The 13274-nt window shown below is 41.3% G+C and overlaps 1 protein-coding gene across 1 annotated transcript in view; it reads left to right on the top strand.

Annotated features, from left to right (window-relative positions):
- PPP3CA (protein phosphatase 3 catalytic subunit alpha) overlaps positions 1-13274 on the top strand; it is a 202269-nt gene that overhangs the window by 82945 nt on the left and 106050 nt on the right. Inside the window, exon 2 of the mRNA XM_075751528.1 lies at positions 628-828. Within this exon, the coding sequence (XP_075607643.1) occupies positions 628-828 (201 nt within the window). The remainder of the gene's footprint in view (positions 1-627; positions 829-13274) is intronic.

Here is a 13274-nt window from a genome sequence, read left to right on the forward strand (position 1 = left end):
CCTCCTCTGCCCTGCCTTTGCTGGAGCGGTCTGTTTGGCACTCAGGCGCGCTTTGATGGGCTTCAAACGTATCTTGCGTAGCTAACTATTACTTATACGGGGAAGACATCTTCCATCCCCCTACCTCAAGTCATTAGAGAGAGGTCTGTCTTGGATTTTAGCATTTTAATTGGAGTGTATCTATGCATGTCCATGGCACGGAAATTAAATATTGCACTTGTTTGTGCAGTTTATGCTCTTAATGGAAGGGAGCGTTCTATCAATGTTCCCTAGTGCTACTAGAGCAGTTTAAGCTTCATTCCCTTCTTTCCCTGATATTCCCATGTCTTTTGGGGGGCTTGTTTGAATGTATCTACTTGTAAATATAGCTTACATCTTCCTCTCAATTTTTTATAAGCATGAATTAGTTGTTCTTGCGTGCACGAATAATGTCGCCTGCAGAATACACGCACTGTAATGGTATCTTTGATAATCCATGTACAATTTAAACCACAAATTATAAGAGGCAGTAGAAAATTCATGTTAACACTCTTTTACAGCAGAGATGTCTCTTGAAATGTGTCATTATCAGTAATAGAGGCTTTACTGTAAGAAGTGACCGGATTTTTTTTGTGTTTTTCCACTCAGCTGTCCCATTTCCTCCAAGTCACCGGCTCACAGCTAAGGAAGTGTTTGATAATGATGGAAAACCCCGTGTGGATATCTTAAAGGCACACCTCATGAAAGAAGGGAGACTGGAAGAGAGCGTTGCTTTGAGAATAATAACAGAGGGAGCTTCAATCCTTCGCCAGGAAAAAAATTTGCTGGACATAGATGCACCAGTCACAGGTTAGTATGGAGTTATGATGATGGAGGGGACGGTTGCTAGTTTGGGACATGTTAAGTAATACATTAGTGTACGTGGCTTCCTAAGGAGTGGAAAGGCAGCTTGAAAATCGTTTGTTCTCTCCAATACTCGATTCTCTCTTTGTCTGCTACCACTAGGATAATGGAAGCCATCAAGCAGCTTGTAAATTAGAGGAAAGGATCACATCTGCTGAGCCCTTTCTGTTTCGAAGGCAGCGAACGTTTTTAGTCTTTAGGAGAAGATTAGAAGAACTTTCTTAAACTTGAAAAGTTATCTGGCCTTTTGCACCAGGTATTAATTCCATAATTTTATAGATGTCATTTACCATAGTAGCACTGTTCAGCATACAGAAAGCGTTGGGCTCTGAAGGAACAATGGTGTCAGAGTAAATGAAAATTTTAATTAAATGTTAAGGAAAATAACGAGTGCAGCAAAAAGGAAGAAAAAATTAGCAGAATCCCAGTTTGTGTTGCCTGGGGGATTAATGAATGTTGCTGGTTGCAGAACCCATCCTGCCCTTGACTATCAAACACTACCACCCACTCATTAATCCTCAGGAAATGCCTTATACTTTGAATTTCCTTCTCTAATTGTCTCCTGCCTCTGACTGCATTGTGAACGTATAAATGCATTTGCTTGCTCTAATATGCCTCCTCCCTGTTCTGTTGTTATCAGATATGAATGCATTTTTGGCAAGAAATCGATCAGTGGCATACGAAGTTAGTTGTGGGGCAAAAGAGAACTAATTCTAGCCAGTTTAAACTATGAAACCAAGCTACGAAACTTCATTTAAGAAGTGCTTTTTGTCACTTTTGTCACTTTTTGTTTCTGGAGAGCCCTGACAAAAGTAAAAGAAATAGGTTTATCTGCTGCAGAAGAAGGGTTACCAGTCTTTATTATCAGTACTGGTAGCATTCAGCAAAAACTACACATAAGAAGCAAAACCTTCATTTTCAGGAAACTTCTGAAACTGAAGACCCTAGTGTCTGGACTAGAATGATGCACAAATTATTAAATCTTGTAATTTAAAAAATGATATCTAAATAGGGGATTGTAGCTTGACCTGGAGTATATGTATCATCTTTTATGTAAGAATTAGCTTGTCATGCTGCCATACAATTCTGATGGAAAAGATGTCAATCGTGTTGCAGCTCATGGATGAATAAAAGAAATAGGATGAACAAAAGGATCCCCCAAGTAGACTGAAATTAAAGTTTTATAGACATTTTCTCTGACACTTCAGGATAAATGGAAGAAAACATAGAAGTTCAATACCATTGTCCATAACTGAGTGGCAGACACGCAGATATTCTACCTTTCTGTGGGTTTTCTCTTTTTTTTTTTGAGTGGGGTTTTTTTTTTGAGTGGGGTTTTGGTTTTTTTTTTTTTTTTTTTTTTAATCCATTGAGAGATGTAGACTGTAGGAGGACACGTCTGGTGTGTTGTGTCCCAACTGATTTCCATAAGCCCATGTTTAATGTTCCCTTTCTCTTGAATTTTTCCCTTTAAAAATTATTTCTTAAATGCTTTTGAAGGTATTGGAATTGTTCTGAATTGTATTTTGGAGATTAATCTCCTGAAGGTTACCCCATTGTATAACACTGGTATAATTTAAGTCTTTGATTCTTTTTTTCAGTTGAGCCTACATCTTGCTTTGTTCCTGCTTTTGAAATTATTCTCACGCAGTGATTGTGATACTGCAGCATTCTTCAGGATGGCTGGTAGCTACTCTCTTTTAAGCTAGCGTAGGAAAGCTGGGCTCCTAATGCTTGTTAGCGGGGTAGCTGAGAAGTGCTAATGTTCTGTATGAACAAACATGAAAGCTGGAGTTCTTGAAAGTGATCATCAAAAGGAAGAAAAAAAAAAATTGTGAAGAGGAGGTTGGGAAGTCTTGTGAGGCATGTTGTGGTGGGCCTGACAATTTTCTTTGTACGAGTAGTATGACAGCAGGTGACTGGATAAAGAGAATATCAATTGACCAATGATGTGATGGAAGTGTAAGGTGTACAGGCATTCAAGAAAGAACTATGGAGTAGAAGAAAGCTTTTTTCAAACTTATGGAAGAACAAACAAAATCACTGAGAGTGGAGAAGAAAATTTTAGATTTTAGACATGACAAGCAGTCTTGTTGAAGAGTGACAGTCATAAATCATTAATATGGGATCCTTTGTAGGAGATGCATTCATTTTTTAGAAACATGTATCTCAGTAGCTGGTTAATGAGATGGTAATCATCAGAAAGGAGAGAGCTAGAAGATCACAACTGTTGAAGTAAGAGCACTGTGGATTAGTACAGTGATATACTTGATAAATACTAAAGAACATGAAAAGTTTTTTCTTAAAGCCTTGTGCAGCCATCCCTCAGTTTGAAATGTCTCTTTTGTTTGTTTTAAGAGGTGAGATAATTGTCCTCAGAAAAAATATCGGAGTTCTGTTTATAAGCAAAGTCATGTGAAATAAAGTGGGTACATAGAAGATGGTTTGTATAATGGGGGGGAGGCATGCAAAAAGTCTTATGGTGGAATGCACAAGCCATTATTTGACATTTATGTATAAAACTTTTTCTGTGTCTGTGGTTAGCTGGAGGCACCAATGTGATTGTCATTTTGAGTTAATACATTTTGTTTTCAAATTTGGCAAGGTTATAAGCCTTTTGAAGTATTGCTGATGAATTCATTGTGACCTTAGCTCTAATTCTCGTTGTTTGCTACATACATATGTACGTGCATGGACAGTTTGCTACAGTTCTGGCTTACATCCAAATTGAACTATTCCTGCAGTTGTTACACAGGGCTGCTGTTCCCTGGCTATGAATCTGAACAGAGTCTGAACTAAGATGACACTCCAAGTCCTTTGCTATCAGGACTCTTCTTGCACCTGGGAAGCGTTGAGGCAGCTTTGTCTTGACTTGTGAATGTGAGTTGGGAAGGATGGAGAGAATTGGGTCAAAAAAAGTGAGTGTATTGAGGCGAAGACTGAAAGTAGGGATGAAAAATGGTGACAAGGGCTGCTCAGCAGATGACAAGGAGGTGGTTGAGTCTGGCCACTTGAAGACAAGAATATGCGATAGAGGTGAAAAGTTTGGGAGACAAGGAAATGGCCAAGAGGCTGAGTCAGAGGTTAACAGAAGATAACTGGGCAGGCAAAGAAGGAAGATGAGCAGGAGATTGACAGGGTATTGGGGCTAGCTGGGCAAGACACCTGGTCTGGAAGGTGAAGGGGCACATGGTGGAGTGGGGCCTCGCTGCGTAGGGATGGCTGTGGTACCAGTACAGACCTGTCTCTTGACTGGCAGCAGTGAGGGACTGGTACAAGGATTGTGGGGTCATCTGGGTTTCCAGTGTGGGGAAGAAGCGAACCAGGCACCCTGGGCTACCAGGATGCTTTCCAGTTGCCTGCAGCACCATGGGCAATGTCCATGCCAACCTTCACCCACCATGGAATGGGCAGACAGCAAGGGGACAGGGAGCCATCTTCCACAGATGGATTGTTCCTGACTTCTTCATCTGTACCCTCTTCTCTTGGAGGCATGTGGTCTTTGTGGGCTTAATGATGTTCGTCTACCACTACACTACAGCTGTTCAGTGTTCAGAGGAAAGATGTCTCTATGGCAGCCTTAGAATTTCCAGTCCTGTTTTATGTTCATAACAGTATAATGACACATTGAGAAATTGGCTCATTTTTAATTGGTTTTTTTTTTCTAGAAGGCTAAGGAAGTGTATCTCTGAATCTCCCCGATGGCAATATTTACTGAAGTCACACTTCAAAGAACAGTTGGGAATGCCAGATTTCTAATTGCCTGAATAGCTTTATGTGGCCTTATTATGTAGGTTCATTACTATACAGAGTGATTCTGGACAAGTGACATACCACACCACTACCCTTTGCACAATGACTGACTAATTACCTGCTTGTTTTTATGGACACTAACTTCCTGATCTAAAATCTGCTGTTCTGAACACACCTAACTACATGCCAAGCATGTGTCCCTTTGACTTCCGTGCATGGGTAACTTTTTCTGTGCGTGAGTATATGTGTATACCTCTGTATATTATAGAATTATCTATAAACTGATTATCTATAATATCTATAAACTATCTATAAAATGATGAGTTCTTTGGGGTTTAGGTAAAGCCCTTGATGGCAATGTTGCCTTGCTTGGCTCTCAGTCTGTAAAATGGACCCTTTAGCTCACTGTATTTTGAAGACCATAATTCATACGTATCTTTGGAAGTGACGAGATACTGCTATCCTGAGTGGTGTTGAAAGTATGTGAGCAAGCTGATCACGTTGTCTTCAGAGTAAGGTTTGTAGAAGTTTTGTAACTAAAGCATATTTCACACAAGTGAAGAGAACACGACTTGAAAGTTGCTCACTGCATGAGTATGGTTTGTTCTGTCCACTGCATGGAAAAGAGCAGAAAGTGACTATATAATTAAGGAATTTGTAGCATAATGCATATGCAAGAGAGGTTGTACTCGAAACCTTAATTCTGTCACATCCTAAATATGGACTTCTTTTTTTGTCAACATTTGTGGTATTCACTTTAATTACTAGGTGTATGATTTATTGACATTAATGGGCCTCAGTTCACTGGTCCTTCTCAAAGCAACCAAACACGCACTTTTGAAACATGATAAATTGTTGCTTTCCGATATCTGCAAAATTACCAGCTACAAGAGGGGCTGGGATTAAAATACAAGAACCCAAAAGTCCTATTACAGAATTTGATTTCAACAGCAAAGTAGTTGATGACAACAGCCAATTCCAGCTTTGCAGCTAGATCTAATTTTGAAATTGGCCCTGTTTTGAGCAGAGTAGGTTGTGCTAGATGAACTTCCCACCTTAACTTTTCTGTGTTTTTAATTTATACCTCCCTAAATGACATACCTAACTACAGGGTAGACCTAGAATTCTAAGTGGTACGTTTGGTCTAATATCTATCATTGTGTCTTTGCTTTTACCTTTTGGATTATGTTTCTTGGGGATATTGTTAGATTTACAGATACTGAATGAAAATAGCATGATATCTCTTGCACATAGGACTGCGCAAGTAAGAAAGCTTGTAAGAGATGTGTATTGGTGTTTTTAAGGTAAGTCTTTTTTCCTCTGTTGATATCTATTTTAAAAGTAATTCTCATGTGCTCTGTTTCTTCCTGTAACATGACAGCTCTCATTTTGTATACTCAGTATGCACTCCTTTTGGTTAGTCTCTGCCCATTGTTATTAACAAGAGTTTCCGCTAGTAAACTAAGAACACAAAAGCCTAAGTCATATGCATCTTTATAAATGTGTGCTTTTTTGCATATGGTACTTATACGAAACATAGGAACATTACCCAGACAGCTGCCTGCATAGAGAAGTCCTCAATTCTGTTTGCATGGGTGCCACCACCAACAGTGGCAATGACAACACTTTTTGGCCTGGTGACAATAGCAAGGACATGTGCAGGCACAGGGGTCAGCATCTGTCAGTCCCTCATTTAGTAAAAAATGGAAAACAGGTAAAACAAGCATATACTCTTGTTCTAAACCTTCACATGCTTCATTGAGAAAGCCCCGACTGTGCTATTCTGTCTTCAAAGCTTTCTGAAATGCCAGGTGCATGCAGCTTGGTATGTGAAGATAGGTGAGCACTGGATGAAGACAGAATAAAAGCTTTCTGTTGCAGTATAGAAACTTTACAAAAGGAAGGGAAAGTGTCTCGGTCTCTGCAGGTCTTTTCCTTGGCCATATTGTTTTTCTCTACTAGTCCTGGTTTTTGCAGCTCCCACGTTTATGGATGTGATAGATGCAAGGAAACCACTATTGCTTGCAGAGCCTTCCTTGCTATTCCCTTTGCATCACATAGTGCAAGGTAGGTAGGGGGTGTGTGTGTTTCCAATAAGTACATAAGTACTAACCTTGTGCACGCTAAGGGAGAATATACCCACTTGCAGCTTCATTGTAGTGCCTTTGGGGGAAAAATTACATTGGCTTTGTTGAATGTCACAGTGGTATGGAAATACAGTTTAAATACTTGAATTGTTTGTAATGTTTGTACTGTAGTGAGCACACTGAGAGCTTTTGCAATTTGAACTCTAAATTGATGGTGGGGGGAGAGGTTGTAGGCATCTGGGGATAGCCTGTGTGGGAACAACGGACAACTCTAGGTCAGTGACCAACTGGAGTGCAAGGAGTTCTGCCTGGCAATGGATGTTGACCCAACCGGGAGCTTATGGATCAGGATTAAAGGGTGAGCGGGGACAGGTGACATTATAGTGGTGGTCTGCTACAGGCCACCCGACGAGGAACACTGAGTGGATGAGACCCTCTATGGACAGATAGGAGCAGCCTCACATTCACAAGCCCTGGCCCTCATGGGGGACTTCAACCACCCTGATATCTGTTGGAGGGACAACACAGCAGGTCATAAGCAATCCAGGAGGTTCCTGGAATGCGTCAATAGTAACTTCCTCCTTAGAGTGATAGAAGAGCCAATGAGGAGAGGTGCCATGCTGGGCCTTGTTCTCACCAACAAGGAGGGGCTGGTGGTGAATGTGAAGCTCATGGGCAGCCTTGGCTGCAGTGACCATGAAATGGTGGAGTTCAAGATCCTCAGGGCAGCAAGGACGGTGCACAGCAAGCTCACTACCCTGGACTTCAGGAGATCAGACTTTGGCCTCTTCAGGGATCTGCTTGGTACCATAGCATGGGACAAAGCCCTGGAAGGAAGAGGGGCCCAAGACAGCTGGCTAATATTCAAGGGTTACCTGCTCCAAGCTCAGGAGCAATGCATGCCAACAAAGAGGAAGTCAGGCAAAAATGCCAGGAGGCCTGTATGGATGAACAGGGAGCTTCTGGACAAACTCAAACAGGAAGCTCACAGAGGGTGGAAGCAAGGGCAGGTAGCCTGGGAAGGAATACAGAGAAATTGAGCTGCCAGGGATCAGGTGAGGAAAGCTAAAGGCGGGAGAATTAAATCTGGCCAGAGAAGTCAACGGCAGGAAGAAAAGCTTCTATAGTTATGTCAGCGATAAAAGGAAGATGAGGGAAAATGTGAGCCCTCTCCAGAAGGAAACAAGAGACTTGGTTACCCAGGATAAGGAGAAGGCTGAGGTACTCAATGACTTTTTTGCCTTGGTCTTCACCAGCAAGTGCTCTAGCCACACCACCCAAGACACAGAAGGCAAATGAAGAACCACTCACTATAGGGGAAGATCAGGTTCAAGACCATATAAGGAACCTGAAGGTGCGCAAGTCCATGGGACCTGATGAGATGCATCCACTGGTGGATGAAGTTGCTAAGCCACTATCCCTGATGTTTGAGAAGTCGTGGCAGTCTGGTGAAAAATGGGAAACAACCCTCACTTTTGAAAAGGGAAAAAGGAAGGCCTGGGGAACTACAAGGCCAGTCAGTCTCACCTCTATGCTGCCTGGCAAGATCATGGAGCAGATTCTCCTGGAAACAATGCTAGAGTGCATGGAAAATATGGATGTGATTTGTGACAGCCAACATGGCTTCACTAAGGGCAAATCATGCCTGACAAATTTGGTGGCCTTCTATGATGGGGTTACAGCACTGGTGGATAAGGGAAGAGCGACAGATGTCATCTACCTGGACTTGTGCAAAGCCTTTGATGCTGTCCTGCATGACATCCTTGTCTCTAAATTGGAGACACGTAGATTTGATGGATGGACCACTTGGTGGATAAGGAATTGGCTGGATGGTCACACTCAGAATTGCAGTCACCAGCTCGATGTCCAAGTGGAGACCAGTGACAAGTGGCATTCCTCAGGGGTCAGTATTGGGACTGGTGCTGTTTAATATCCTTTGTTAGTGACACGGACAATGGGATTGAGTGCACCCTCAGCAAGTTTGCCGACAGCACCAAGCTGTGTGGTGTGGTTGACATGCTGGAGGGAAGGGATGCCATCCAGAGGGACCTTGACAGCCTGAAGAGGTGGGCCCATAAGAACTGCATGAAGTTCAACAAGGTCAAGTGCAAGGTCCTGCACATGGGTCGGGGCAATCCCAAGCACAAATACAGGCTGGACGGAGAATGGATTGAGAGCAGCCCTGAGGAGAAGGGCTTGGGGGTGTTGGTAGATGAGAAGCTCAATATGACCCGGTAATGTGCGCTTGCAGCCCAGAAAGCCAGTTGTGTCCTGGGCTGCATCAAAAGAAGAATGACTAGCAGGTCGAGGGAGGTGATCCTGCCCCTCTACTCCTCTCTTGAGACCCCACCTGGAGTACCATGTTTGGCTCTGGGGCCCCCAACATAAGGATGACGTGAACCTGTTGGAGCAAGTCCAGAGGAGGGCCACGAAGCTGGTCAGAGAGCTGGAGCACCTCTCCTCTGAAGCCAGGCTGAGAGAGTTGGTGTTGTTCAGCCTGGAGAAGAGAAGGCTCTGGGGAGACCTTATCGCAGCCTTCCAGTACCTAAAGGAGGAGGCCTACAGGAAATCTGGAGAGGGACTGTTTACAAGGGCATGGAGTGACAGGACAAGGGGTAATGGACTTAAGCTGGAGGGGGGTAGATTTAGATTAGATGTGAGGAAGAAATTCTTCATGATGAGGGTGGTGAGGCACTGGAGCAGGTTGCTCAGAGAAGTTGTGGATGCTGCATTCCTGGAAGTGTTCCAGGCCAGGCTGGATGAGGCTTTGGGCAATGTGATCTAGTGGAGGGTGTCCCTGCCCGTGGCAGGGGGGATGGAACTAGGTGATCTTTGAGGTCCCTTCCAACCCAAACGGTTCTATGATTCTGTGAATATCTGCAGTAACTCTGGTGACTTTCAGAAACCTTTGGTGCATTATAGGTCCATAAAAACTATAGAGAAAAAACCCTTTCCTGCCAGCATGTGCCGTTATGATCTCTGCGGCTTCCAGATGTTCTCTGGGTACATTATTCCATGGGATGGTAGGGTATCCTGGGTCTGAACGTTTCCTCATGGTCCACATACATTTTTCCTTTTCCCAATTTCTCTCATTTGCTAGCGTAAAATAATACTAGTATGTTGCTAGTGCTGTGCAAGTTAAAGTTTTGTAAACAGCAAGAATTTCTAGCTAAAGTGATCAAAGCTAAGGCAAGCTAATAAAAGTATTTATGTCTACATTATAGTAAAAAGGCAATAATGTTTAAAATTGCATCAAACTGTAGCACACATGTAAATGATCTGATGCAATTGGAGAGTCAAACTAAGATAGTTCTTTCTGACTTTTACCTTTGGAACAGTTTAAGATCGAATTCCAGCATAGTATGAGTATTTCAGTAAAAGCAATTTTATTTAAAAACTTCTCTATTTCACCCTTAAGTAATTTAATTTATACTCTAAACCTAATCTACCATGATTACTGTTGAGGAAACTATTGAATTTCCAGGACGCTGTTATAACTAAAATATTTACTTGTGTTGTGGAAAAAAGCATTTATATGATCAAATTGTAAAACTTTGTCCTGAGTCACTGGTGTCTTCAGACTCCCAGGTCTAAAAGCTTTGATGATGGTTTGAAGTCTAGATGCCTGCAGCTTCTGAGGGTAAGTGTTGAACAGAAGAATTATTCTTTTCCCTTCTTTGCCATAATGCAAAGTTCTCTTTAAAAAGCATCTTTAACGTTGTTTGTGATACTAAAAGTAAGTGATGGGGTCTGCCCTGCGAACAGTGGTGGTAGTGGTATCTTTCAGTTATGAATAACTTCTTTAGCTGCTTTAACTCTATTGCTAGTCATTCTGAAAACATGCTGGTATCTTGTTCATTCTAGCCTTAAAATGCATGAGAGTCCCAAATGTTCCTGGTATAACTACATCCGTTTGAGTTTCTGCGTTATACTGGTATGCAGTCCCTGTGTGAACCAGTAACACCTGAGAAAACTGGACACATTTAGCAAATTATTCTCAATCTCAGAATAAATTGCCTGCAGTTAATTCTCCTTCATCCAAAAAATTAACTTTAGCTGCAGTGAGGTAAATGTTAGTTTGAAATAAGCTTTGACTTGTTTCTTTCTTAAATATCGATTCACGATCTCATTTGCATAAATAATATGACATTTCAACAGAACAGGCTGAAACGTTGGAAGAGGAGGAAAGGGAAAGCATCAACAGCACCATCTACTCTAGCATCCTTCTTGAAAACAAACGATAGTCCAATTATTTTTACATGATGGTATAAGGCAGATGTGTTTGCTGACTTAATGAATTAGATTTTATGAAGAAATATTTTGCCATAATTTGAAAGTGTGTTAGATATACTCTTTTCTCAATGTACGCATGAGTGCAGTTTGCTGTTGCAAAAACTGTTTCCCTTTACATATCACTGTTGAATATGTTATTAAAATAGAGAACCTGCCTGTTAAACTCCTGTTAAAAATAATTTATGATATAAAGATACTGTTCAACAGCTAAAGTGAACTTGATTGGATCCTTTAATTGGATTGCTGATTAAAACTGACACTGCTCCAGCTATTTTGTGTACTTTACTGAGAACTCATAAGACATCAAATCACTTTTAGCTTAAAACCTGGGACTTCTGAAAGAAGGTAAAGATGTAAGGCTGTATGTATTCAAAATTTTTTTTGATCTGTTCTTTCCATAAATGCTTCTGTTGGTTCTAGATATGGATTGAAATATGCCTGCCTGCATCCCTGGGAGAACAAAGTGATTGCATCTTGCAGCTTAATTGAGCTGCTTCAGACATTAGCATCTGACATTTTGGCAGAGCTGATGTTTTCTAGTAGCAGCTGCTTAAATCTATCATTATTGTCAAGACAGTGGATACTACAGACCATATTCTTTACAGCTACCTCACTTGTTCTTATAAATAATCTATCTACAGTTAACTTGCTTTGGTGCAAAAATCATAATCAAATAAGGGAAATCGTAGTGTCTGAGATGCCCTTCAGATATGGAGCTTAATTTCATGCTGTGAAATGGAGGATCAAATATGTATTGGGCTTCAAGTCAGCACAGAAATTGCATTGATGAAAAAATAACCACCAGCAAAAATACAAAACCAGCTGCTTGCAAATACCAAAGTCTTTAGGACTTTGTTCTTACCATCTTTTATTTAGCATGTGGGTGCTGCTTCTTCGTGTAAATACTGAATGCACAGTATATAGCATGTTAGCTTTTCTTCTAAGGCTGTTCCCAGACATAGTATATCATAGCAGTGTTGTTTATTGTAGCTTCTCAAAGATTTTTCTGAAACTTGTAAATCAAGTGTTTTATTTGCTTTGCAATTATGTAGTCAGTGGCACAACCTGAGTTAGAACTAGGTAGTTCTGGGTTTTTGACACTTGAATTCTTTTTTGAAAATAACCCTGATGTTTGCACTGTGTAACACTCATTAGGAAGAAAGATCCTTTGTTCTCGCCTTTTATGTTCTCTTAGCTTTGCCTAGTTATTCCTTCTTTTGATTCTGGCCTCAGGTTAATTTAACTCAGTCTTGGGTCGTAGTTTATATTGGCAAGGGGTGTGGGAATGCAGTAGGATCACTGCTGAAATCACAACCGCCCACGTTCCTTCCTCCCCCGTTTTGGATGGAGGAGCTACTGAAATGAGTAAGACCTAGAAGGGGGCAGAGGGAAATTCCAGCATATGTTTGCCTTCCCTCCCCCCCGCAAAACAAAAATCTACCAGTCATGCATGAACTGGTGTTCCCCGCTTTGTATGTGTGTGAAATAAGAGGATCATGATTTATATGTGTGTGAGACTGGAAAGGGGATTGATTCTGTCTTAATCACAGTGTACCTGTAACAGACGTAGTGTAGAAATCAAGCTGGGAACAGCTATGGGAGAGAAGAAAAGGAACTGGAGGTGTGCAAGGGGGTGGCTAATAGCGAGACAGAGACAAACAGGGGTTTGTGTCAGCTGGTCACTGCCACTTGGAGGAACCACTGCATTCATCTGATTTGGGAATTGCTGCACAGATGTGTGCCCCTGTTGTTTAGAGGCCGGCTGTGCTTTTGGAGCTAACTCCAGTTGTCTCTTGCCTTCATCCGTGCTTTACGTTTGTGTGTCTAATCTTTCCCCAAAACCTGATTGTGAAGCACTGGCAAGTGAAAAGGAGGTAACTAGCAGGTTTGTTCTTAAGAGATACTATAAACATTACGTGTCATCACTTGGGAAGAGTGTAACTCAGAGAGCATTAGAAGTTGGAAATGATGCTTATAGAAGGATGTTATTCTGGGATGGGTTCTTCTACTTCTTCCTGCCTTTAGATGCTTTTTCATTAGCATTTTAATTATTCTAAAAAATACTATTGGAGCTGAGACAGATACTTTATCTATTTGGTCTTCTGCAGTTTATTTAGGTAAAACATTGATGGAATAATTTTCAAGAGTGTATAATATCCTCTGTGAAGATTTTTGTCTTTTTAAATTTAAAAAAAAAAAGTTTTAAAAAATCTCATTTTAAAATTGTCTTTAAACTCTATAAAATCCATGCTCTCTAAA

The sequence above is a fragment of the Balearica regulorum genome, chromosome 4 (assembly GCF_011004875.1).
Source record: "Balearica regulorum gibbericeps isolate bBalReg1 chromosome 4, bBalReg1.pri, whole genome shotgun sequence".
Lineage (NCBI taxonomy): Eukaryota > Metazoa > Chordata > Aves > Gruiformes > Gruidae > Balearica > Balearica regulorum.